The following is a 24334-nucleotide window of genomic DNA, read 5'->3' as shown; positions in this document are numbered from 1 at the left end:
ACACACACACACACACACAGTAGGAAATAAAGCAATAACAAGAGTATCTAATTCATTTATAGCCTTAACTAGTTAGAAAGATTATTTTTTTAAAGGAAGCTTCTTCAGTAAAGGAACAAACTAAAATGCCATATTTCCCCATGTATAAGATGTACCTTTTCCCGTAAAATTTAGGGTCTAAAAACTGAGTGTGTCTTATACAGTGGTTGTAGATTTTTTTACTTGCACTTCCCGCTTTTTCATGCTTGTTGATGGAAATGAGGACGAGACAATATATGAAGACAGTGATTCATCATCAGACACAGATGAGAACAAGCTAATGGATGGGAGTTTTGACAGTGATGAGGAGTTGTATGAATTTTATGATGAATAAAACTTGAGTTCAATAACTTTAATACATTATTTTTTCAAATTTTGGGCCCCACAGTTAAGGTGTGTTTTATACATGGGGAAATACGGTAAGCTCACAATGTTTTTTACATTATAATATTAGCAGTTTACTCAAATGTCTTTGTTGTTCTCCCTGAATTTTTGGAGAAGGCAAGTGAAAAATGCATATTTCATTCAAAGTTTAATACTGTATTCATAGGCTTTTACTTATAACAGATTTGAGACATTTTTCTAGTGTCATTGTGGAAGGTGAGAAGTAGAATTGGGAGACAAGGAGAAATATTGCTGCTTAACAAAAGACCGGAAGCCACCTACATGTTCATCAGTAGGGACTGGTGAAACGGGATAGTTCCCAGTGAGGGAATGCCGTGTGCCGTTAGAAGGGTTCAGGCAGCTGGGCATGCCTTCAGGTAGGATGTTCCTTTAGGGTGTATCCGCTATCATTTATGTCTCAAAGAAAGGCATCTATAAGATCTCTCTCTCTCTCTCCAAACAAAGATAGATAAATAAAATAATAGATGTCTCAGGAGGGGATACACACTGGGACAGGTACGAAGAGGAAATGCATTCTCACTGTATCCTTTTGGAAATTTTGTTTATTGGCTTGAGAAAGAGAGAGAGAGAGAGAGAGAGAGGGAGAGAAAGAGAAAGAGAAGAGAGAAAGGTAAGGAGCGGGAGCTAGAAGCATCAGCTCATAGTTGCTTCCCATATGTGCCTTGACCGGGCAAGCCCAGGGTTTTGAACCAGCGACCTCAGCATTTCCAGGTCGACGCTTTATCCACTGCGCCACCACAGGTCAGGCTCTCTTGGATATTTTGAATGCCTGTCCTCTGTACTTGCATAAATCAAGAAGACAACTTATTTTTAAGAGGTCCTTTTAGTGACTGGCATTAGGAATTTTTCAAGTAAAGCCTTAGGAGAGGCCAGGACGACTTTCAGCCATTCTAGGAGGTGATATTGGTAGAGCTCAAGGACTGATGGGACATGGGGGGTGGGGAGGAGGAACCAGGGGCAGCTCCCAGCGTCTCACTGGGGAAAAGAGGCGGAGGGTGACAGCCTTAACCAGCTTGGGGTAAACAGGAAGCCAGTCTGAGGAGACAGATTTTGTGATACAATAATTTCTTTATTAGATATGTCAAAGTTCTACAGCTATGAGTAGTCAGCTGTAATTTAGAAATAGAAAGCTGGCTCTGAAGAGATGGATTGGAGTAGAAGCTAAAATTTGGGAATGTTGAGTGCATGAGTTGAATAAGGTCCAGCGGGTCAGGATTGAGACCAGCGTCACTGAGCCCTGTTATTCTGTCACCCTAATTCGAAGTTAGATTCTCTTCCTCATTGAAATGTCCCAAGTCATTGACAAGAAAGATAATTTTCTCATTCTTTGAGCAGCTTCATTTTCTCTGTTCCTAAAATTAGTAAAATAAACTGAATATCAGTATGATGAAAACTTCTAATATGTACTTTCAAATATTTTCATTTATGTGTTTTAAAATGAACCTTCAGGCCCTGGCTGGGTAGCTCAGTTGATTAGAGTGTGATCCCAATAGGCCAGTGTTAACTGGGTTTGATCCCCACTCAGGGCACATATAAGAATCAGCCAATGCCTGACCAGGCAATGGTGCAGTGGATAGAGCGTCGGACTGGGATGCGGAAGACCCGGTTCAAGACCCCAAGGTCGACAGCTTGAGTGTGGGCTCATCTGGTTTGAGCAAAGCCCACCAGCTTGGACCCAAGGTCGCTGGCTTGAGCAAGGGGTTACTCAGTCTGCTGTAGCCCCACAGTCAAGGCACATATGAGAAAGCAATCAATGAACAACTAAGGTGTTGCAATGAAAAACTAATGATTGATGCTTCTCATCTCTCTCTGTTCCTGTCTGTCTATCCCTCTCTCTGACTCTCGCTCTGTTTCTGTAAAAAAAAAAAAGTAAAATAAAATAAACCTTGAGGGTAAGAATACATATCATCATGGTGTTTAAATAGACCACGTGTTGGGGCCACTCTGTGGATACAGGATACACTGCACACCCAAAATGTGGTCTGGATGTCAAGACTGATGACACCACACACACACCAAGAGGATATGAGAAGATTTCTTACCCACATAATGAAGCTTTCTGGTGATAGCAGGGTGGGCTTCCCAAGCTGGTCAGAAAATGGCTTGTGAGAAAAGGGAATGGAGTCCGCTTAAGGGTTTTATGATGGTTGAGGGTAGGGCCAGGATGTGAACCTGCATGCGGTGTGAACTCCCCCCAGCTCCAGAGAGGGAGCTCCCAGGCTTTCTCATCAGTCTCCCAGATATGAGGCTGAAAAAAAGGAACTGGGAGATGGTGAACCTTTAGAATCTATCAGTAGGTAAACATCAAAAAAACAGAGTCCAACTCTTTATTACCATGTGGCTCACCATTAAATAAAGCAAAATGACATCCCATTGGTATCTGAACGCTTCTTGACCTAACTGATGCAGTGCTTTGTAGAGGGGTGCAGGAGTCAGGAGTGGACTGTGCCTGTTTCTTGTCCGTGCAGGGGTAGGCCCTGGCACCCGGCTGACCTTGCACAATTCAGATATGACCCCTGAACTGCCACCTCCCTGAGTCTTGCTGGTACAACTTATGCTCCTGTGGGAGGTCCTCTCCCACACGCCTTTCCATCTCTCCTGGGCCGTTGGCACGAGCCAGTTTCTCATCACCTCCGGGGTTCTGGTGAGCTTTGGAGCTTTCTGCCCAGCGCCCGCCATCCTAGAGCAGCAGGACATACAGCCGCATAGCCAAAGCCCCAGACTGGCTCCCAGCAACAGGGCCCCCACTCCTTGTGTCGCAGGCATCTGACCCCTTCTGTGTCAGCCTTGTCCTATCTGGAGTGTGGGACAAGGATTACTGGAACTGGCACCGTTGGTCTGTTCTTCTCCTCACTGTCTATGTAAGTGATTAACTGTCTGAAGCTGAAGTGTCTTTACTGTCAGCTCTTTACCTTGGGCTGTACCTTGTAAGTGCCTGAACTTGGCAGTCTGTCCTGTAGCTTGAGCAGAATGCAATTTCTTTGTTTCTTTAGACTCCTCATCTTTCAGAATACCATTGGTATTCTCCTGGACTGGATATTTTTTTTCTTCCGTGTCACAAATTTGTGGACTCTTTTGCTTTTTCTTTTCTACACTTGCCACCATGTTTTCAAATCACCTTCATTTTTTAAAAATAGACTTTATTTTTAGAGTAGTTCTAGGTTCTCAGCAAAGCTAAGGGGAGGGTACAGAGGTTTCCCGTGTAGCCCCCCTCTGCCCCATGCACAGCCCCCCGTTAGCAGCATCACCCACGGAATGGTGCATTATTTTTAGAAATAAATGGATGCTTAGTTAGAGTCCTCCTCAGACACAGTGTGAGGAAGAAAACACAGGTTTTTAAATTGCGAGTTAACTAAGTACAAAATGTTAAGAGTAATCTAGTGATGGGATTTTGGCTAATTTTTATTTTCTGATTAGTGCACAAAAGTGCAAAAGACTCTGCAATCTATATATGTTTTGACATTTTTAAATTATGAAAGAATTCTACAAAGAGAAGTGATACTACAAATATTAAGTAGTGTTAGACATAGCACTTAGAAAGGTGAAATGGAGCCTATGAATAATTTAAGTCTCACGTTTTATAACTGTAGCACCAGTTGGAGAATTTTTTTACCCAGCTCTCAGAGCTGATTGGGGCTCCACTGGGGCTGGAGCACCCCCTCACACTTCACTCCGTGCAGTAGCTCCAGAGCCCTGTAGACGCCAGGCCCCAGAGCAAGGGTCGCGTGCCTCAGCTGGGCAGAGCCGTGCAGCTGTTTGTAACAAGCCCCCAGGTGAGTGGGGTGAGCAGAGCACTGGGGGTGGAGCACACTGCCCCACCTTTCGGACCTGAGCCTTACCAGCAGGCGGATGCACTAAATATTGACGGAGCAGGTAGCTCAGTCTCCCTTTTCTTATGAAAAATACCATAGGTTGTGGGGCAAAATTAGGCCTGGTTTTTCACTAGGGAGTTGTAACTGAATTGTTTTCCAGAGTGTCTGATTGATGGTATGTACTCCAGTACTTTTCCATAAAAATCTTAGTAAGCAATATAAGATATTTTTGATGAGGAAATATTGGATAGCTCGAAGCCAGCCATTTAGCTTAATATTTCATTTGTTTGCCATAAAAATTTTCTTATTCAGTATTCTTTAATGAGGAGAAAAGAAATAGTCTCTTTTATTTTAATTTTTTACTTTTTCATGTCTATTACAAGTTGTACTTTCTTTTTATAATTAGCTAATCAGGATTAATAACCATTTGGTACTCCAAAATTTATAAATGAGTCCACCTTTTGCACGAGTTCCCAAAGAGAGTGAATAGCTAACATTCGTTGTATGGAGCACTGGGCTAAACGTTTTGTGTGGATTGATTTGTTTAATCCTCATATGAACCTTACCTAGGAAATAGATCAGTGTTTTTCACACTTCTCTTTCATCTGCAGCACATGCTAATTCATTTCACATCATGATCCAGTAACGAACATGTTAAATATAACAAACAAAAGTCAATTGCCTGACCAGGTGGTAGTGCAGTGGATAGTGTTGAACTGGGATGCGGAGGACCCAGGTTCGAAACCCCGAGGTCGCCAGCTTGAGTGCAGGCTCATCCAACTTGAGCGCAGGGTCACCAGCTTAAGCGCAGCGTCATTGGCTTGAGTGTGGGATCATAGACATGACCCCATGGTTGCTGGCTTGAGCCCAAGGTTGCTAGCTTGAGCAAGGGGTCACTCGCTCTGCTGTAGCCCCTGGTCAAGGCACATATGAGAAAGCAATCAATGAACAACTAAGGTGCTGCAACAAAAAATTGATGCTTCTCATCTCTCTCCCTTCCAGTCTGTCTGTCCCTGTCAGTTACTCTCTCTGTATCTGTCACCAAAAAAAAATTTTTTTCATCAATTAATGTTAACACTGTGATACACTCTGTTTTCTTCTTTAAAAAAAATATCGGTAAAAAAATATATATATCGGTTTCAATGCACTAAACAATTCATCATAACACAGTAGCGGATTTTGGCTCTCATGAAGAATACTGAGATGTGGTACTTCATTGTTCCCATTTTACAGGTGAGAAAACTGAGAGGTTAAGTCACAGCTGATGAATGGCAGAACTAGGGTTTGAATCAGGATCCTGGGCTCTTACCCAGTTTATTAAACTGAATTACTATATATAGCAATTCGATTTCCAGAATAAACTGGACCTCAGTGGCATCTCCATCTGGTTTCTGTGATGAGAAAAAAATGTTTAAAATGCAAGTGCTACCCTCAGTTGTGTCCTCCACCTGCCAAAAGAGGCTTATTTGCTCAGCAGAAGGTAGGGAGAAAGGCAGAGGACCCTGATGGTTTGAGTAGGGAACAAGGATCATCTGGATCTTATAGGAGACTTTGAGAACGTGGGGGAGGAGCTGAGATGTCTAATTGGGATTGTAGGACCAGTAGTCGCGGCCATCCTGGCCATGCAGGTGCAGGTTCTCATTGAACTGGGATGGATGGTAAAGAAACAGTGGAGCCAAAGGATGGTGGGCCTTTCCTTTATTAAAGTCTCGCACCGGCCGACGAGCAAACAGGCAGGGCTCCCAACGCCCTGACACATTCTCCGGTTCCACAACCAGGAGAATCTTCTCCGGTTTCTCCTCGAATCAAGGGCCTCTCCGAGTCTTAGCGGAGCTCACAAAGTCCCTCACCTCTGTTTCCCCATCTGCACACCTTCTCTCTCTGCAAAACATGGCTTATTCTTCAGCACTCTGCATTCTCTCCTCTCTCACTCTGCAAACATGGCTTCTTTCTCCCTCTTTCTCTTCTCTCCCTTTTCAAAACTTCCTGGCACAAAAACCTCTCCTCCAGCAAACATTAGCAAAACAATGGCCCTTCCCAAGCAGGAAAGTAATTTGCAATTTCACAGACCACATAGACCTGGTGCTGCCCAGCTCCCAATGCAAACTATAGGCGAGAAAACATAAAAATCATATTTTACAAACTTATTTGACCAACAGGGATGTCTTTTTATTAAGCAATTTTCTGTGGCTTTGAGGGAAAACTCTCTTCTATCTCCTTTGAAATTTTTCAGCAAAATTACCAACTCACTGATATTTGGAATGTGGATTTGATTTTGAAGATCCAAGTCCAGGCTTACATCAATGCCGAAGCCAGATCAGAACAGTGGCTGCTGTGGGGCCAGCCACGTGTACCGTAGTTAGCACCTAGGTGCAGAAGTGCTGTGTATTCAGTAAACGTTTATTAGTTGTCTGTTGTCTTCAGGGCTGTTCTGGGTACTAGGGATGCAAAGCATCTCATAGACTTCTGTTGTAAAAAAAAGCCTGAGTTATTATGCATCTAAATTTTATATCCTGAGAAGTTTAATGATATTTCTCTGGACTTGAAGCTTCATGCAGGCCAATATGTGTGTCTTGTTCACCACTCTTTCCCTGTTACTTAGCACAACACCTGGCACATGGTAGACACTCAGCATTAGCTTACTGACTGTTGCTTAATAGCTCGGTAACTTGTAATATTCAAGAACTCAGGTCAGAAAGTCAGGTTATTTCCATCTGCCTGTAAAAGTGTAAACAAACAGATAATAGTAATTTGGAGAAACTGCCCCATCGGGTGATATCTGTGAGAATAGTACATTGTGTTTTCTGAAGTCCGTTTCCTCTGCTCTGTGGTTCGCTTCTGAAAGTGTTGGCCAGCCATCTGTAACCCCCCATCTCCTTTTCCACTGGACTGACATTTCAGTACCTCACTCCTTAGCCCTAGGGAAGTGAAAGAAGAAAGTCTGCCCCCCTTTCATTCTTCCAAACCATTAGACATCTATCAAGCAGCTGTGATTTGAAAGAAACACTTGACCTACTTGAGAGGGACCAGTTGGACCTCCGTGCCTGGTAGAGAAGTGTGGGCCGGCGTGTCCGCTCACACTTCCTGCAAGCCCGACTACAGACATCTAATGCTGTAGCAGGGGGAAGCAGATGGAGGCTCGGAGGCAAACAGATACCGTTTCCCGTGTATAAGACGCACCTTTCCCCAAGAAATCTGGGATCATCTTATACAATGATTGTAGATTTTTTAACTTGTATTTCCCGCTTTTTCGCGCTTGTTTTTGAGCTCATCGTTGAAGACAGTGATTTGTCATCAGACACAGATGAGGACAAGCTAACGGATGGGAGTTTTGGCAGTGATGAGGAGTTGTATGAATTTTATAATGAATAAAACTTGAGTTCAATAACTTTATGTAATACATTTTTTTTTCTCAAAATTCAGCCCCCAAATTAAGGTGTGTCTTATACTTGGGGAAATACGGTAAGCCAGGCAGAAAATGTATTTAAGACTAGAGGCTGGGTGTGGGGGAAGGAAGGAGAAGTACTGTGTATTTGGAGGGAGGGCTTAGGAGGGAGGATATGTGGAGCCATTCCTCCTTTGCCTAGATTTCTCTTCAAAATATAGAGTGAAGAAGTAGTCAGGAAGAGGCAGTATGTGTCAGTACACATGGTGCATGGCCTTGGTAACCAAGGAGCAGTATAAACTCTGATTGAATGAGTAATGATTACTTTGTATTTGTAATATGGGACCAGATAATTGATGCACTTGTTCGGTCTGTAATCCCTGTTTTCCATTTCCTTTTTTAAAGGATGTTTTCTTTGCTGTACATGAATCTTAGAAGTTATGTCTCCCCCTGCTGGATATGACTGGTAGAACCTGAAAATTTAGGTTCTTGGCATGTATTTTTTTTATGTAGCTGTACAGTATTCATTCACCTCAACTTTCTACTTTTAACTTTTCCTCCCCACAGCCTCCCTAAGCAGCCTTCTGATTACACCTTTCCCATCTCCAAGCTCCTCTACGTCCTCTTCCAGCAGTTACCAGCGCCGCTGGCTTCGAAGTCAGACCACAAGCTTGGAAAATGGCATCATTCCAAGGAGGTGAGCTGCAGTCTTCCTCTTGCTGAGCAGGGTAGCCGTGCAGGCGGCCTGGGGGGCACTGTGCTCACCTATTTGCAAGTTAGAAGTCTCCTGGAAAGAATAAAGAAAAACAAAACAAAACAAAATCTCCTGGTTTGGAAGACACAGGAAAATATCTGGGTGGTTGTGTCACGTATAGGCTGCATTTGGTGTTAATTTAAACTGGGTGTACTCTATGTTTTCATTGGCTCCCTTCCAAATGTAGCTCGTGTACATCAGAAGGGTGGAATAAATCCTTTACTTGGCTTACGGTGACATCAGTGTGGTATTTGAAAATATATGAACTCAAGGTTTCTTACACGCTCTCTTTGTAAAATTTAAATTTATAAACTAAACAGTCATAAATCATATTATGAATAGAGATACCTTCGTTTAAGTTGCTTTTTTTGTTTTTGTTTATTGTTTTTTAGTGGGAGAGGGAGAGAGAAAGAGGAAGGGAGAGAGATGAGAAGCATTAATTCATAGTTGCGGCACCTTAGTTCATTGATTGCTTTCTCTTATGTGCCTTACCTGAGGGACTCCAGCTGAGCCAGTGACCCCTTGCTCAAGCCAGCAACCTTGGGGTAAGCCAGCAACCTTTGGGCTCAAGCCAGCAACCATTGGGTTATGTCTGTGATCCCACTCTCAATCTGGCAACCCCGCTCTCAAGCTGGTAACCTGGGGGTTTTGAACCTGGGTCCTTATTGTCCCAGGTCAACGCTCTATCCACTGTGCCACTTCCTGGTCAGGCTCATATTTTCTATGTTTTAAATACAGTTGACATTCAGTATTATTTTGCATTAGTTTTATGCATATGGCACAGTGGTTAGACATTTGTATTATTTATGAAGTAGTACCCTGATCATTCTAGTACCCACTGGCATGCTTTTAGCTCTCCAGTTTAGTTGTGTGCAAGATGTGCATTTGTGGCTTATGGTGGTATTACGTCAGTAGCTTCCAACTTTTCCTACAACCCAAAATCTCACAAGGGAATCAAGACAGGTTGTACATATGAAAATTTGTGTGTAAATTGGTTGATTTAGTAAACTGACTAGTAATCACCATGTGTAGGGAATCTGTGTAAAGATGATTTGGGGAGTTGCCTACATTTAGGTCGTTCAAAGATATAGGCCATAAATAATGGTAGGAAGTGTGAAGTGATAAGTGTTACGGAGAGGCATGAAGTGCTTTGGGACCCTGAGAAGGGAGAGAACATTTGTGGGTGGTTGTGGAGAGGAAACTGGGAGCCCTTCATGAAAGACACGGCACTGAAGGGACAAGCTGAGAGACTGCGAAGCAGCGCACACGTGTGTGTGTTACCCAGCAGGCTGCTTGTCTCTCCTGCTGATCTCAAGATCGTAGGGGGTAGTAGCCTCATCACCCACAGAGGAATGGCTCTGGGTGGTGGCCTTTGAGCAGCATGGGTTAGTGTGGGGATACATCCTAGCTCTGCCACTCACTAGATGAATGTAACAGTGAGTCAACCTGGATTCTAAGTGTTGCTTCCTCACCTGCAGTATGGTAATTGGCCTAGTATCAGCCTCACAGCATTCTCGGAAAAGTCAAAAGAAATATCACAAGTCAAGTCAGGTCAGGACAAGGTATGGTGAATGAAATATTGCTCAATGTGGTTTATTCACTATTGTTATAGCCATAGACATGTTATTACTGCAACTGCCAGGAGAAGGTGTCCCATTGTCCTCACTGTCATTGTGACGGAAGAAATAGGAAGGTCTTAGAAGCCTTTCCCTTCAGAAATCTTCCGTTTACTAAAAATGCTTTTCCATTCCATCAGGTTTGAATCCAAAGTTGAATACCATCGCCCAACCCAAACCTCCAAAATGCTTCAAAAACTCTTAATCTGATTTGAGACCTGGCATTGGAACTAACGAACTAGTGAACTTAAGATGGATCTCTTGGGTTCAGAAATGAAAAATACAGGGTCCCGTGTTCAAAAAACAGGAAAGGATGCTATTAAAGAGTACTAAAAATTAAAGTTTTCCTTTTAAAAATATTTTATTTATAAAATGTAATAGAAAAAATAGCAATACATGCATAATAACATACATTTATAAATTGTAAAAAGTAATACTTTGGTGTCATAGTTTTATGTAATGTAAGAAATAGTAATAATGTGATACCTTCATTAATCATAAGATTTTTCTGGCTCACTTTTTTGCAAGTTTATTTATTTAGGTTATCAAAATTTATACATCAATTGCTATAATAGAAAGGCAGCATTATTAGATTCTGGCAAATGAAAGATGGCAAATATTTTGATAATTTTCCTGTTTTGAGAAAGATGTTTCTGCTGATGCAGCTGTTCCTGGAGTTTTGTGGGTTATGACAACATTGACATACATTTCTGGTCAACTTTCAAAAAAAGTAAATTTGAGTATATAATAGATCAAATGATTCTTATAGAACAGTTTTTCTTTTTCTTTACTTTTTTTTTTTCTTTTGTATTAAGTGAGAGGCGGGGATGCAGGGAGGCAGAGAAGCCGACTCCCGCAGGCGCCCTGACCAGGGTCCACCCGGCAAGCCCACCAGGGGGCGATGCTTTGCCCCTCTGGGGCCGCTGCTCCCTTGCTAGGAACAAAGCTATTTCAGCACATGACGCGAGGCTGTGGAGCATCCTCAGCGTCCAGGGCCAACTTGCTGGAACTATTCGATCCATGGCTGTGGGAGGGGAGGGGAGAGAGATGGAGAGAAGCAGATGGGCACCTCTCCTCTGTGCCCTCACCGGAAATCGAAACTGGGACTTTCACACCCCAGGCCAACACTCTACCGCTGAGCCAACAGTCCAGTACTGTAACAGTTTTTCTAAAAAGGTTTAACTCTTCACTCCAATCCATATTATGTAAATCTGAATTTACTTTTAAATGCAAATTTATACAGAGTTATTTTAATGTTTCGTGGCATTTCCTGTAGCTTATGGAGGTCTTAAAAAGTGTCTTCATGAGGTGTATATACGGTAATTTAAAATACCATATACATTCTATCACTGCATCTTTAACTGATAGAAAAATTAATTTTCTATTTTTTTTTTTGTACTTTTTCTGAAGCTGGAAACGGGGAGAGACAGTCAGACAGACTCCCGCATGCTCCCGACCTGGATCCACCCAGCACGCCTACCAGGGGCGACGCTCTGCCCACCAGGGGGCGATGCTCTGCCCCTCCGGGGCGTCGCTCTGCCGCGACCAGAGCCACTGTAGCGCCTGGGGCAGAGGCCAAGGAGCCATCCCCAGTGCCCGGGCCATCTTTGCTCCAATGGAGCCTTGGCTGCGGGAGGGGAAGAGAGAGACAGAGAGGAAGGAGGGGGTGGGGGTGGAGAAGCAAATGGGCGCTTCTCCCATGTGCCCTGGCCGGGAATTGAACCCGGGTCCCCCGCATGCCAGGCCGACTCTCTACCACTGAGCTAATCGGCCAGGGCCAGAAAAATTAATTTTATGCTGGGCTTCTTTGTTAATAATTTCTTCATCTGAAGCTTCATATGAGAACAGCAGGAATTTTTCTGTCCAGTGCATCAAATTTTTCTTTTCCTTTCTTTCCTTTTTGTTTTTCTTGGTGAGAGATAAAGAGAGAGATGAGAAGCATCAACTCGTAGTTGCGACATTTTAGTTCACTGATTGCTCTCTCATATGTGCCTTGATGGTGGGGGAGGGGCTCTAACTAAGTCAATGACCCCTTGCTCAAGCCAGCGACCTTGGGCTCAAGCCAGTAACCATGGGATCATGTCAGTGATCCCATGGTCAAGCCGGATAAGCCTGCGCTCAAGCTGGTGAGCTTGGGGTACCTCGGTGTCCCGGGTCAGCGCTCGATCCACTGCGCCACCACTGGCCAGGCTCCAGTGCATCAGTCTTTACATTTACTTCTGTTTCTGAGCCTGTGGGTATTTGATTTGTAATGTTGCTGTAGTTTTCAAAACTAGAGATTATAAACTCTTTGAAGAATTTTAATAACTTCCTGATATGCCTTATTTCACTGTACACAACTAGGCTCTTACTTTGTGATTATTTACTATCCTAGGGCTCAGGTCAGAAAGTTCAGTATTTGTACAGGGTTAGTGGGGATGGATTCTCATGATGTACGGACAGGTGGCCTCCCACCATGGGTCACAGTCCTGCCCAAGTCCTTCCTCTCGGCCATGATCGTGACTGCTGCTGTCACAGCCGCCGGTCTGGGCTGAGGCCCTAGCCTGGCCACGTTGGGACCTTGTGGCACCTGGATTGCCCAGACATGTGGGCGGTGCCCGACCGCCAGGCTGGTTACTCACAGTCTGGGTTGCATGCCCTCGGGCCTGAGCAACAACGTGCTCCGCAGTTAGTACCTTTACTGCTCACACACTTGCTTCATTGTGCTATCAGACCTTGCTGTTACAAGTTCAGTAATAAAGTCAGTAAGAACTTGAGGTAGCAACCCCGGAACACTAAACCAAACCCGGGTCCTCAGAGCGGGCGGGGCTCCGTGTGGGTGGGGTGCGTGCCCATCCAGCTGGCCTGGACTCAGTACTATCCGACACAGAATAGGAGCGCAGTGGGCGTTTTGAATTGATCCCTGTGCTTGTGAAGACTTTTCACTTGAAGGTCGTTGCAGTTGATGGCTCTCTTTTGGCAGGTGTGTGGGTGGGAAAAATTAGTGTCTTATGCTAGACAGAGGAACAGTGGACACTGAAAATATGATTGCATCTGGCTTTGAGAGAAAATTCACAGTGGCCATAAACTTCTTCCTCAGAGAGTGAAAGGTAGTCAGGGAGTATGTTCAGAACCCTTAATCGGTGGTTGTGCGCTGACACCAGGCCACAGGGCCCCCCACTGGGCCAGGTGGTGAGCTCCGGTCCCTGGTGGGCAGTCGGCCTGGGCCCAGCAGCGGCCCAAAGTACGGCTGGAGTGGAGGGAAGCCGTCCGCTCACACGCTCCACGAGGCCACTCCAGAGGGAGCAGGTGCCCTGTCTCAGAAAAGCTTTTGACTTGAATTATTAAATGGAACCAAGCATCTAAAGTTGCTGATGGGATGTTCTTTGACCTACAAAAATGGCGATTTCATGTTTCTAAGGTGTTTATTGAGTCAGCATAAGTTCAGAGCTGACAGAAACAGTTAGACTAAGCAGTCCTGCTATGCAGTACAGATCATTGAGATGCACTTAAATAATCCGAGTTTTGGCTTTGTGATCTTGCAGTACTTATAATGTTTGTAAATGTTTATTCATGGCAACCAAATTCCTTTTCATTTTTTCATAAGGAGAGCCATTAAGTGGGTGGTGGTGCTCTTTCCTTGACCCGAAGGCCGGTCACCTTATGTGGTGACTCCAGCTGTTTGCCCACGGGGCTCCAGCTGGCATGACAGGTCTCATGGCACCACCAGCAGCTGCATCAGATATGGGCGGAGTCCCTGGTCATTTCCTCAACTAGAAGACAGAAACTCGGGCTTCTCGTCTGGCATTATCACTAGGAGGGTTTTGGTTCCTAAAGCAAATTGACTCATCACTCTGCCTCAGTTTCCACATTTATAAAAACGACTTATGGTACCTTATCTATAGGTGACTAAGGGTAAAGATAAGATGAAGTATGTTGATGCATACCTGAATTTTTGAAAACATCTTTTTATTGTGGGGAATTTTTAAAAATAAAATTACAGTACCACATGACCTAATTTATTCCAATTTGAATGATTGATCCAGGACTACAGAATGAATCTCAGTTTCTTAGAATTCAGTAGAAGACTACCCACACCACCACACACTAGTATAGCTAAGGAAGTTTTTCACATATTCAGTAGGGGGCGCTCTCTGCTCTGTTAAAGTGGAGTTGGTTATTGTTCACAGGGTAGAGATGAAGACACATAAATCTGCATAGGGTTCGGTGTTCATAGCAATGTGATTAATTAAGACCACATCGGTCAAAGATGAATGGGCTGATACGTTCGTTTTACTTTTGGAGAAGAAGAGAAATATGAGATCGGTTAAAAAGGGGTTGCAAGGAAGTATTGGTGTCATAAGCTCAGCATTTCCTGTACGGAGTAGAAATAAAGTGTTGTAGGAAAACAAATGACAGTACAGATACTTTGGAAAAGAAGAGGGAGCGTTGTGTGAAATGAAGTAAAACTCCAAGGGCCTCAAGAATTCTTTTCTGACGAGCTGATCATTAGGATCTAGGAATTTCTCGGAGAAAATGGGCGATGGTGTTATTTTTATGCATCCCGTTTACAACAGCAGAGGCGTGTCTGTTAACGAGAGCCTTCACTGTGTATTGACCACACCTAGGTCCCCAGGACCTTGCTTGAAGTAGACAGAAACAATAACACACCTCTCTGAGGTTAGAACAAGATGTCTATCTCCTTTCGTTTAAAAATAAAATAGCTTTCCTGACCATAAAACTTTGGATGTTTATATGTTTTTTTAAATGTACATATGCGGGAAACATTATAGACTGTGAGTAGAGCACTAAAGAAGAAATGAAGACCGAGAGTAGGTGGCTAACTGCCTCGAATCCTGTGAAGAATAAGTAATTGCTATGTTGTAGTTGGGAGTGAAGGAAGTGGAGGAAGTGGTACCCTCCCATCCTGGGCAGAGGGATGAGTCTAAGTGGTGACTTCGGTGAGTAAGAGAAAACTTCATGCGTGACTACCATGTGTCAGGCTGGGTGCTTTCAACTGCAGTGTTATGTCCTTGGCTTTGATTTCTTCATAGGAAAAAAACAACAACAAAATCATTGTTTTGCTTTCACCCTTGCTGTTCATTGCTGTGTGGCAGCTAAGCTGGTTTTTCAGAATAGTTAAGAGAGCTGCTCAGCCCATCCTGTGAGGTTTACCCATTGAGACAAATCGAAGATGGAGTCAAGATTTATTGGCTTCATTATTTTCTTGTTGTAGAAGCAGTCTCTCAAACCAAATCTTAACTTTTTCGAGAACTTGACTGTACCAGGAAGGAGGTGGGTCTTTTTGCCTGGTGAGTTTCCCAGAGAGCTAAATCAGCCGCAGAGCTTAATCTGAGCAGTGACAGGAGTGACTTCATCACAGTGGAATTGGAATAGCCTCGGGGAAGTGAGCCTACTACAGGTAGACATCCAAAAATGTCCTTGCAATACCACCTGGGATCCTTGCCCTTCCCACAGTCTTATCTGTTGGTATCTACCAATCAGAACAAAGGGCCCGTGTTTTGAGTGAACAGATTTTTCTCACCCCTTTCTAAATATCAACAATCTGATGCAAAACAGTTCAAGGGAAGAGGACTAAGAGTCTTAACAGGGGGACATTTGAAATTACTTTCAGTTTTTATTGTTGTTATTCTTGTCAAATGTTTATTTTATTGGTTTTAGAGAGAGGAAAGGAGAGGAGGGAGAAATAGAAGCATCAATCTTTTCCTGTATGTGCCCTGGCCAGGAATCAAACCGGCGTCCTCTGTACCTCAGGACAGTGCTCTAACCAACCAAGCTGTCAGGCCAGGGCTCTTTCTGTTCTTATTTATTTTCATGTTAGGATACTATTGAATTGTAAGCTGATATTTTCATTTTCTCAAGACAGAGAATTATAGAAGAGCATGAATTAAAGGCAGATGAACTCCTGGTGAAGACTGAGTGTTTCGGATTAGCTGTCCGAATGTCATCCCCTGGCATCGGAGTTTGTCTTAAGTTTGATGTATTGACGCAACTCTTCAAACTTCTTTTCTTCCAGGTCAACTGACGAGACCTTCAGCTTGGCAGAGGAAAGCAGCTCTAACCCGGCCATAGTGCAGAGGAAGAAAATTGCCGTCAGCATCATCTTCTCCCTGTGTGAGAGAGAAGAGGGCCAGCGGGACTTCCAGGACTTCTTTTTTTCTCATTTCCCCCTGTTTGAGTCTCACATGAACAGGCTGAAGAGCGCAATTGAAAAGGTAACAGGAATGTAAGCTTACCCAAAGAGAGAAGCGATTATGTGTCTTTAAAGATGGTAGAGTTTGTTTGGATAGGTGTCTAGAAAAGTGTTTCTAGAGAACTAAGTCACTCACCGCGGGGACCAGTCCTCGGGCACGTTGATATTAGGTATCAGAAACCGCACGGCTTTCGGGGAGGAAATCACTGCGTCCTAAGGACTTCAGGCATCACTGCCTTGGGTGCTTTGGTTATGATACAATCTTTTATTAAAAAAGCCCAGTAGATAGTTGCACAGGGTTTCTTCTCAGAGAGTAACTCGGCTTGTTTCCCCTCGATGAAGGCCATGATCTCCTGTAGGAAGATAGCAGAATCCAGTGTCCGTGTCCAGTTTTATGTCAGCCGTCTGATGGAAGCTCTGGGAGAATTCAGGTAAGCCCGCAGTTGATCACATCCAACCACTCTGTGCGTAGCTGGGGCGCCGGCCCTGGACCGAGGGGGACACAGGGACCATGACTCAGAAGACATGGCGGCAGGCAGTTGTTAGTCACTTCAGCAGCTCCTTCCTTTAAGATGGAAACTAAGATAAAAGGAGTGAAAAATTCAGGTCACCCAGCACCAAGTAATCCTCGCAGACAATCCCTGATATCACTGTTTGTTTTGTTTTAATAGGGTGAATGGAGAAAGCTAATATCCCAGTGTCTCTTAGAAGCCTGGTCATTACTGGATGTCATCTGCACAAACGCCCTGGCAGTAGGCACCATTACCCCCCTCGCAGGTGGGGAAACTTGAGTTAAGGATGTGCATCCATAGCGTAGGCGAAGAGAGTATGTATGTCGGGGCCGTGTACATTCCTGCTTGCCAGGACAGTCCCGGTGTATAGCCAGTGTCCTCCCATAAATGTCCTGGTCTGGACATTAAGTTTTTTGGTTTTTTTGTTTAGTTTTGTCTTGTTTTGCTTTGTATTTTTCTGAAGTGAGAAGCAGGAGGCAGACAGACAGACTCCTGCATGCGTCCGACCGGGATCCACCTGGCAAACCCACTAGGAGGCAATGCTCTGCCCATCTATGGAGCTCCTCTGTTGCGACTGGAGCCATTCTAGTGCCTGAGGTGGAGGCTGTGGAGCCATCCTCAGTGCCCGGGTCAACTTTGCTCCAGTGGAGCCTTGGCTGCGGGAAGGGAAGAGAGAGACAGAGAGGAAGGAGAGGAGGAGGGGTGGAGAAGCAGATGGGCGCTTCTCCTGTGGGCCCTGGCCGGGAATCGAACCTGGGACTTCCACACACAGGGCCGATGCTCTACCGCTGAGCCACTCAGCCAGGGATGGACATTAAGTTATATGATCACTTTAGTGTGCCTTCATTGTTAGTTTCTAATTGATGATCTTTGTACTCTGGACACCAGTTTTCTAGAGTCCTTTGTCCCTAATGTCTGGGTAGAAAGGTAACCTTCCCTGGGTAGCCGGTGGGATTCTCTTTTGCTGTGCTGAGCTGGGATTGTCGCGCCGTTTCTCAGAGCCAACTTGTCGATGGGAACAGACTCCCACTCTAAAGCAGTCAGGAGCTAATGAGTCAAACTGTTTTTCTGTAGCTAAGGGATAAAAAAATTGTACAGTTCTTATTGTCAGAACATTTTTGTGATGCTTAAAGCATATATGCTGATGGACTCTGTAATACCACCTGGTGCAAAATCCCCAGCCTTTTCTGAATCCTGAGTTATGTATAAAGTACTCAAGTAATATCTTAGACATCTGGTGATTGTTAAGGCTTAAGTCATATATGTCAGAAATAGGTAGACTGAAGTTGTGCTTTTTGGTGGCAGTCTGATGATTAGTAAACTTTCTATTATGAGGAGAGCACTGAACTTACTGTTGCTCTGCTGTGGTCAGACTAGAAGCTGGCTTGTGCTTGAGAGTTCTAGTCACTAGTTTAATGAGAGTGTCAATTTCTCGGAGGTCAAGAATCTAAAAGTATAGAACCAGCAAGCCGCATTTACACTGTACATAGAGAGATCTTGTTCTTACTTTAACAACCTATCCCTCCAAAAACGAGGACAAAATAAAGTGTTTGCATTTGGAGAGCTTGGTATTAGGAAATGAAACTAAGTTCTCTAAAAGCAAACACTTTACTTTTCACAGTTCCATGTGACCATAACTTGGCATTGCTACCTAAGTCAGCAAATGCTTTTGTTATGTCAAGGTAGAGTTCTGTTGTGTCTCAATTCTTCTCTGCACACAGCTAGAAAATTAAGTCAGAATAGGCCTCATCTATTCTGATTTGGGAAGAGTGGATGTGTTCGAATGCAGAGATACCAGTGGAGTCCCTAAGCTGAGTTAGTGTGCTCTTAGGAAAAACACGCGGGTCACGTTGCTTGGAGTGGAGCTCTTGGCTCCAGGAGTCGGGTGACATGCATTCTCATCCTGACCTTGTCATTCAGTGTTTGTTTATCTTGTGCAAGTAGTACAGTTTCTCTAGTGCTCATTCCTTAATCTGTAAAGTAATAGAACTAGACTAGTCACTTTCTCTAAAAGCTTACAGGTCTACAAATTGATGCTGTTCATTTATACAGAAACTTAGTATGGAGTACAGTGAAGGGCCACTTATATACAGTGTGTCCGTAAAGTCATGGTGCACTTTTGACCGGTCACAGGAAAGCAACAAAAGACGATAGAAATGTGAAATCTGCACCAAATAAAAGGAAAACTCTCCCAGTTTCATACCTATTCAGTGCAGTTCGATGTGGGCTCACGCACAGATTTTTTTTTTTTTTTTGTATTTTTCTGAAGCTGGAAACGGGGAGAGACAGTCAGACAGACTCCCGCAAGCGCCCAACCGGGATCCACCTGGCACGCCCACCAGGGGCGACGCTCTGCCCACCAGGGGGCGATGCTCTGCCCCTCCGGGGGTCGCTCTGCTGCGACCAGAGCCACTCTAGCGCCTGGGGCAGAGGCCAAGGAGCCATCCCCAGCGCCCGGGCCATCTTTGCTCCAGTGGAGCCTCGGCTGCGGGAGGGGAAGAGAGAGACAGAGAGGAAGGGGGGGGGGGTAGAGAAGCAAATGGGCGCCTCTCCTATGTGCCCTGGCCGGGAATTGAACCCAGGTCCCCCACACGCCAGGCCGACGCTCTACCGCTGAGCCAACCGGCCAGGGCCTCACGCACAGATTTTTTAGGGCTCCTTAGGTAGCTATCCTGTAAGCCTCTACAGACTCGTCACTGACTGATGGCCTACCAGAATGGGGTTTCTCCACCAAACTGCCGGTTTCCTTCAACTGCTTATCCCACCGAGTAATGTTATTCCTATGTGGTGGCGCTTCATTATAAACGCGCCAATATTCACATTGCACTTTGGTCACGGATTTGAATTTAGCGAGCCACAGAACACACTGAACTGTCCTCTGTACCGTCCACATCTCAACTGGCATGCTCCGTGGGCTGCTCCGCTGTATACACGGTGTTATGTCATCATCTGCGCATGTGCACATGCTGCCACATCATCCTACAGAAACTGGGAGGGTTTTCCTTTTATTTGGTACAGATTTCACATTTCTGTCGTCTTTTGTTGCTTTCCTGTGACTGGTCAAAATTGCACCATGACTTGACGGACACACTGTAGTTTTCTCATCTCTAATGAATTGGGTGCTTTGGTTGAGGGAACTAAAGCAGTAACCAGAGATTAGAAGAGTTTGTGTGGCCAGTCATATTTTTAGAATAGCATATACTTTATTTCTTTACTATAAAAATGGGCATAAATTGTGATAGAAGGCATTGTGAAAATAAGCTGTTTTAAAATGAATATTTTATATCAAAGGTTGGTATACCTATTCTGCAAAGAGTCTCTTTTACAGCTATTCAACTTTGCCATTGTGCAAAAGCATCAATATGTAAATGAATGAACACAACTGTGTTCCAATAACACTTGATTTATAAAAAAAGTGACAGTCAGATTTGGCCTATGGGTCCTAGTTTCCTGACTCCTGTTTGATCTTCTGCGTGAGTCCCGAGTCCTGGGGCGATTCAGATGGCTGTCATCTCCTTTATTCCTTTCTATAAAGATGTGACAGTTTTGTGTATCCCTTGTGTTTTCATAGAGGGACTATCTGGAACCTGTACGCTGTTCCAAGAATAGCAGAGCCTGTGTGGCTCACCATGATGTCCAGCACCTTGGAGAAAACCCAGCTCTGCCAGCGCTTTCTCAAGGAGTTCACACTTCTGATAGAGCAGATCAGCAAGAACCAGTAAGCCTCACCTGCCTGGAGTGCGCCGATCGCGTGCTGCGTGGTGAAACAAGTGGCCTGCCTCGTCGTGGCCAGCGTGTGTTCTGTACGTGCCCTGCCTCTCCCTGCGCTGACTCACCTGATTGCATTTTCTTCTATTTCGCGAAGGTTTTTTGCTGCCTTACTGACTGCAGTGTTAACCTACCACCTGGCCTGGGTACCGACAGTCATGCCTGTGGACCACCCTCCCATCAAAGCCTTCTCGGAGAAGCGCACCTCGCAGTCAGTGAACATGCTGTCCAAGTCGCATCCATACAACCCTCTCTGGGCGCAGCTGGGTGAGTGCCTGGTGTGACTGTTCAGAAACCGTATAGGATGGAGTAGGGAAGATGCTAGAATGTTGAGTTGATGTCAGCTGTCCAACCCAGTGTTGCAGGGAATGAATGGGACATGGGCCCACAGATGTCTGACTGTAAGGCCACCACCTCCCTGTCTTCCCCTGCTAGTGGCGTTGTTGTACTCTTCTGAAGTTGTGCAGGGGTACGGTGTTCTCCCACACCCCGCAGCAAGTCGCCCTAGCACTAGGCCTCTAAACCCTGGCATGTCCGACCTCTGGCTCAGATCATTCTCTGTCGGTGGGCGGTGGGGGAGCTGCCTCGTGTCCTGTAGGAGGTTTAGAAGTGGCACTGCCTTTGTTCGCCAGCTGCCCGTGAAACCCCCCCTCCGAAGTTGTGATGATCAACAATTTCTCTGGACATTGCTGGGTGTCCCCTGGGGTGGGGGGCAAGACACCCCCTGGTTGGGAACCACTGCCCTAGCAGATGGACTGAAGAGGAGAAAAATAAGATGAAAAGTAGTGTAGTATAATTTCACCACCTTTTAAATTTTAGCTTGAGTCAGAAACCTTATCTTGCTCTACACTGCGTCCTTGCAGTTACTACAGTTGTTGGCCTTCTTTCCTCAAAGCTTTATGCTTAGGCGTGGGATAGAATCTCATGTCTGGCACAGCTGAGTCCAGACTGTGGGACTTCGGAGGCCCATTTTGCATGTTTTGGGTTCGTGTGGAGAAGTATACTGGAGGTCCTCTCAGTTCTCAGGCATCTCGAGTGACAGTAAGACTCACACACGTGCTCTGTCGCAGACCCTGGGCTCCGTGCCAGGACGTGGGTCCAGCACTGCTCTGCTGAGCCTCAGGCAGCTCGCGGCCTGACGGGGGAGTCGGGTTTGTGTTTGGATGACATCAGGGTGTCCGGAGTAGTCCTTTGGTGGTGGGGGGTGGGGGGGCTGTGCAAAAAGGATGCAAGAGAGGGACTGTGAAGCTGTGAAGCGTGGAGGCTGGGAGCACGGTGGCAGAGCCAGACTACGCAGGTCAGACCCGGCATCCATGGACAAGTGACATGGCCGCTCCGTGCTGCAGTCTCCGCGTCTGTCACACAGGGCGAGGCTAGTTCGTGAGCATTGTGGGAGTTCAGTGAGCTGTATGTAAAGCACCTTTGTTGCCGGTGCTACTGATGGCAATGCTAATACTGGAGGGGCTCTGGAGAGAGTGAGGGATGGAGGGGGTGGTCGAGGGGGGCTTACTCGAGGAAATGTTAAAAGGACATTTTCCAGAAAAAGTTATGGTCTGCAGAAAAGCACTCTAATCTTAGAAAACAGCACGATACAGTAACAACAACAAAAGCTGTCACTGAGCCAAGCACTGCTTTCAGTGCTTTTTACACATACTAATTAGATAGATTCTCATTCCCAGTCTGTTACCATTGCCCTCATTGTACAGGTAATAAAGGGGTCCTGCCCTTGTGCCCTGGCTCAGGAGATGTGTAAGGAAGAGAATACCTGTCTCACCGTTAGGGGGAGAAGAGCTGCATGTTAGATGAATCAAACAATTAACTCATTAATTGATTATGGATGTTAAAATGGATTGAATATAAGCGATCAGTACTGAGCTCGGACAGGTACTCGGAACGTGCCTCGCCTGCCCTGGGTCAGCCGGGTCTCGGGAGGGCAGAGCATTCTGCTCCTGATGGGGAGCCGTAGTCCTGAAGAAAGGTAGTAGCACTAAGTGGTCACTGTGAAGGGAAGGGCGCTGGGCGTGAAGGAAACATGGTTTCCTGCCGCCAGGTCGCCCATTTAAAAACAATGCTAATTAAAAGCATGCATTTAATTAGATAAATGTATTTATAATAGGCATGCTTCTCATTTGGAATTTAACTGAAGCCAGTTCATGTTCATTCCCTTTGTTCAACCTAACAAGGCGAAGGCCCTCCCTGTGGGCTCACAGTTCCTTTTCAAAGGAGCTCCTGTATCACTGAGTCTTTCCTGCTCCCTCCCCTATACAGCCCAGCAGAGCAGGCTGGTGACAAAGTGGCCCTGGTGCAGAGTCACGCAATGGCTTTGTAAAGCCAAGTGTAAATAATGGTTGAGTTTCCATTATTAAGAAAATTGAGAGCCTTCATTAATTTGAGAGGGGAAGACACTTATTTCCAACTTCTAAATTTTCATTGACTATTTACCAAGTCACAATAAACAGGAAAATAATAAAATTTCCGAGAATTACGCTGATGCAGATATAGTTTTAATCCAGGTTCCTATGTGATAGAGAAGATTCTGTTTTGAATGATTTCAAAGGCTTACCTGGGAGCTTGCCGGGACAGGTGCTACTACTGCCTTGCCCGCTTCTGCCGGGTTTCTCGGCACTCCGGGGACACGAGGAGAGAAGCTGGCAGCAGCAAGCCCTTCACTTCTCCTGGGCTTGCTGCTCAGGAGCCCAGCCGTCCCCACCTCTGCCTACACCTGCTCCCTCCGGGGTTCCACAGTGTGGCCAGCCACCCACTGCTGGGCTGCGGAAGCTGCTCGGTAGGTCAAAAGAGCATTTAAAAAGTACAGTAGAATAGGACATATCAGAGTGACATGTATGTGTGTGTTTTGGAAAAGTTGTTTCAAAAGGAGTCTGAGGTTGCAGTCTGAAACGATTTCCTCCTTGGGATGGGTATATAAAAGTGGGAACCCACGGTCTTCCACCACTGATGGATGGGGCCTCCTGTGAGTCTCCTTTTGACCCTAATGACCTCAAAGATTTGTGGAAATGAAAAGCAGCCTTTTTCCTAAAACAAAACAAAAAAAAACAAGTTTGGGATCATTGGTTTAAATTAATATAAGTACCAGAGTCTGAAATTTCTTCTTCATTTTTTTCCTCCAGAAGTTCAAGTTGTATGTTTCAAAATGCAGTGGAATTAGACTATTAAATCATAAAATGTCTAAGGACAGAATTTCCACTTGCTTAGAAATTAAACAGCCATACTTAAATAACCATAAGCCAAACAATAATTCACAAGGGAAATGACACAATAGTTTGAACTAAAGGATAGTAAAGATGTAATAAATTGCAATGTTTAGCATTAGGGCAACACTATTTAAAGGGGGCTTCGTAGCATATACACATTGATTATAATGTAATCAGTGAATAAGTGGCCCTTTAAGACACATAGTTCTCTCCTTGTCTCCTTTCTGATTGTCCCAGCTTCTCCCTTCATCTGTCTTTGTTTCTGTCTCTGCACACCCCACTCCCAGCCCCTTGCAGTTTCTCAGCCCCCTCGCCATGCTGCGGCAGCTTCCCAGCCTCCCGTCTTTCCCTGCCCCAGGGCTCTCTCCTCTCTGCCTCCTGCTTTGCTCTTTTCAGTCTCCCGGGACTGCTTCTTTCCTTCCCTCACCCTCGGTGTTTTCTTCTCTTGTGCACGCCTTGTCCTCTCTGCTGTCCTCACCTCTGCTCCAGTCCTTTCTGCTTCTCTCTGCTCCCCCATCTCTTTCCTTTTTCCTTTCCTCCCCTGACCCTCTGTCCATTCTTCCCCCGTTCCCTCCTTAGGTCCCCTCTCTCTCCCTCTGCTCGCTGTGTCCCCTCCGTTGTCCCTCTCCTAGTGGAAC

The 24334-nt window shown here is 45.2% G+C and overlaps 1 protein-coding gene across 9 annotated transcripts in view; it reads left to right on the top strand.

The window, feature by feature from the left end:
- Positions 1-24334, top strand: part of FNIP2 (folliculin interacting protein 2) — a 131033-nt gene that overhangs the window by 74916 nt on the left and 31783 nt on the right. For all 9 annotated transcript variants that reach the window (XR_010751745.1, XM_066387387.1, XM_066387362.1 and 6 more), the window contains 5 exons: positions 8209-8338; positions 16028-16226; positions 16547-16635; positions 20288-20434; positions 20582-20751. Coding sequence is in view for 8 of the 9 variants with exons in the window: in XM_066387387.1 (XP_066243484.1) it covers positions 8209-8338; positions 16028-16226; positions 16547-16635; positions 20288-20434; positions 20582-20751 (735 nt within the window). In the remaining variant the exon portion in view is untranslated. The remainder of the gene's footprint in view (positions 1-8208; positions 8339-16027; positions 16227-16546; positions 16636-20287; positions 20435-20581; positions 20752-24334) is intronic.

This window comes from Saccopteryx leptura, chromosome 1 (assembly GCF_036850995.1).
Source record: "Saccopteryx leptura isolate mSacLep1 chromosome 1, mSacLep1_pri_phased_curated, whole genome shotgun sequence".
Lineage (NCBI taxonomy): Eukaryota > Metazoa > Chordata > Mammalia > Chiroptera > Emballonuridae > Saccopteryx > Saccopteryx leptura.
Note: the sequence above shows the minus strand (reverse complement) of the source record. Positions and strands in the feature narration are given on the sequence as shown.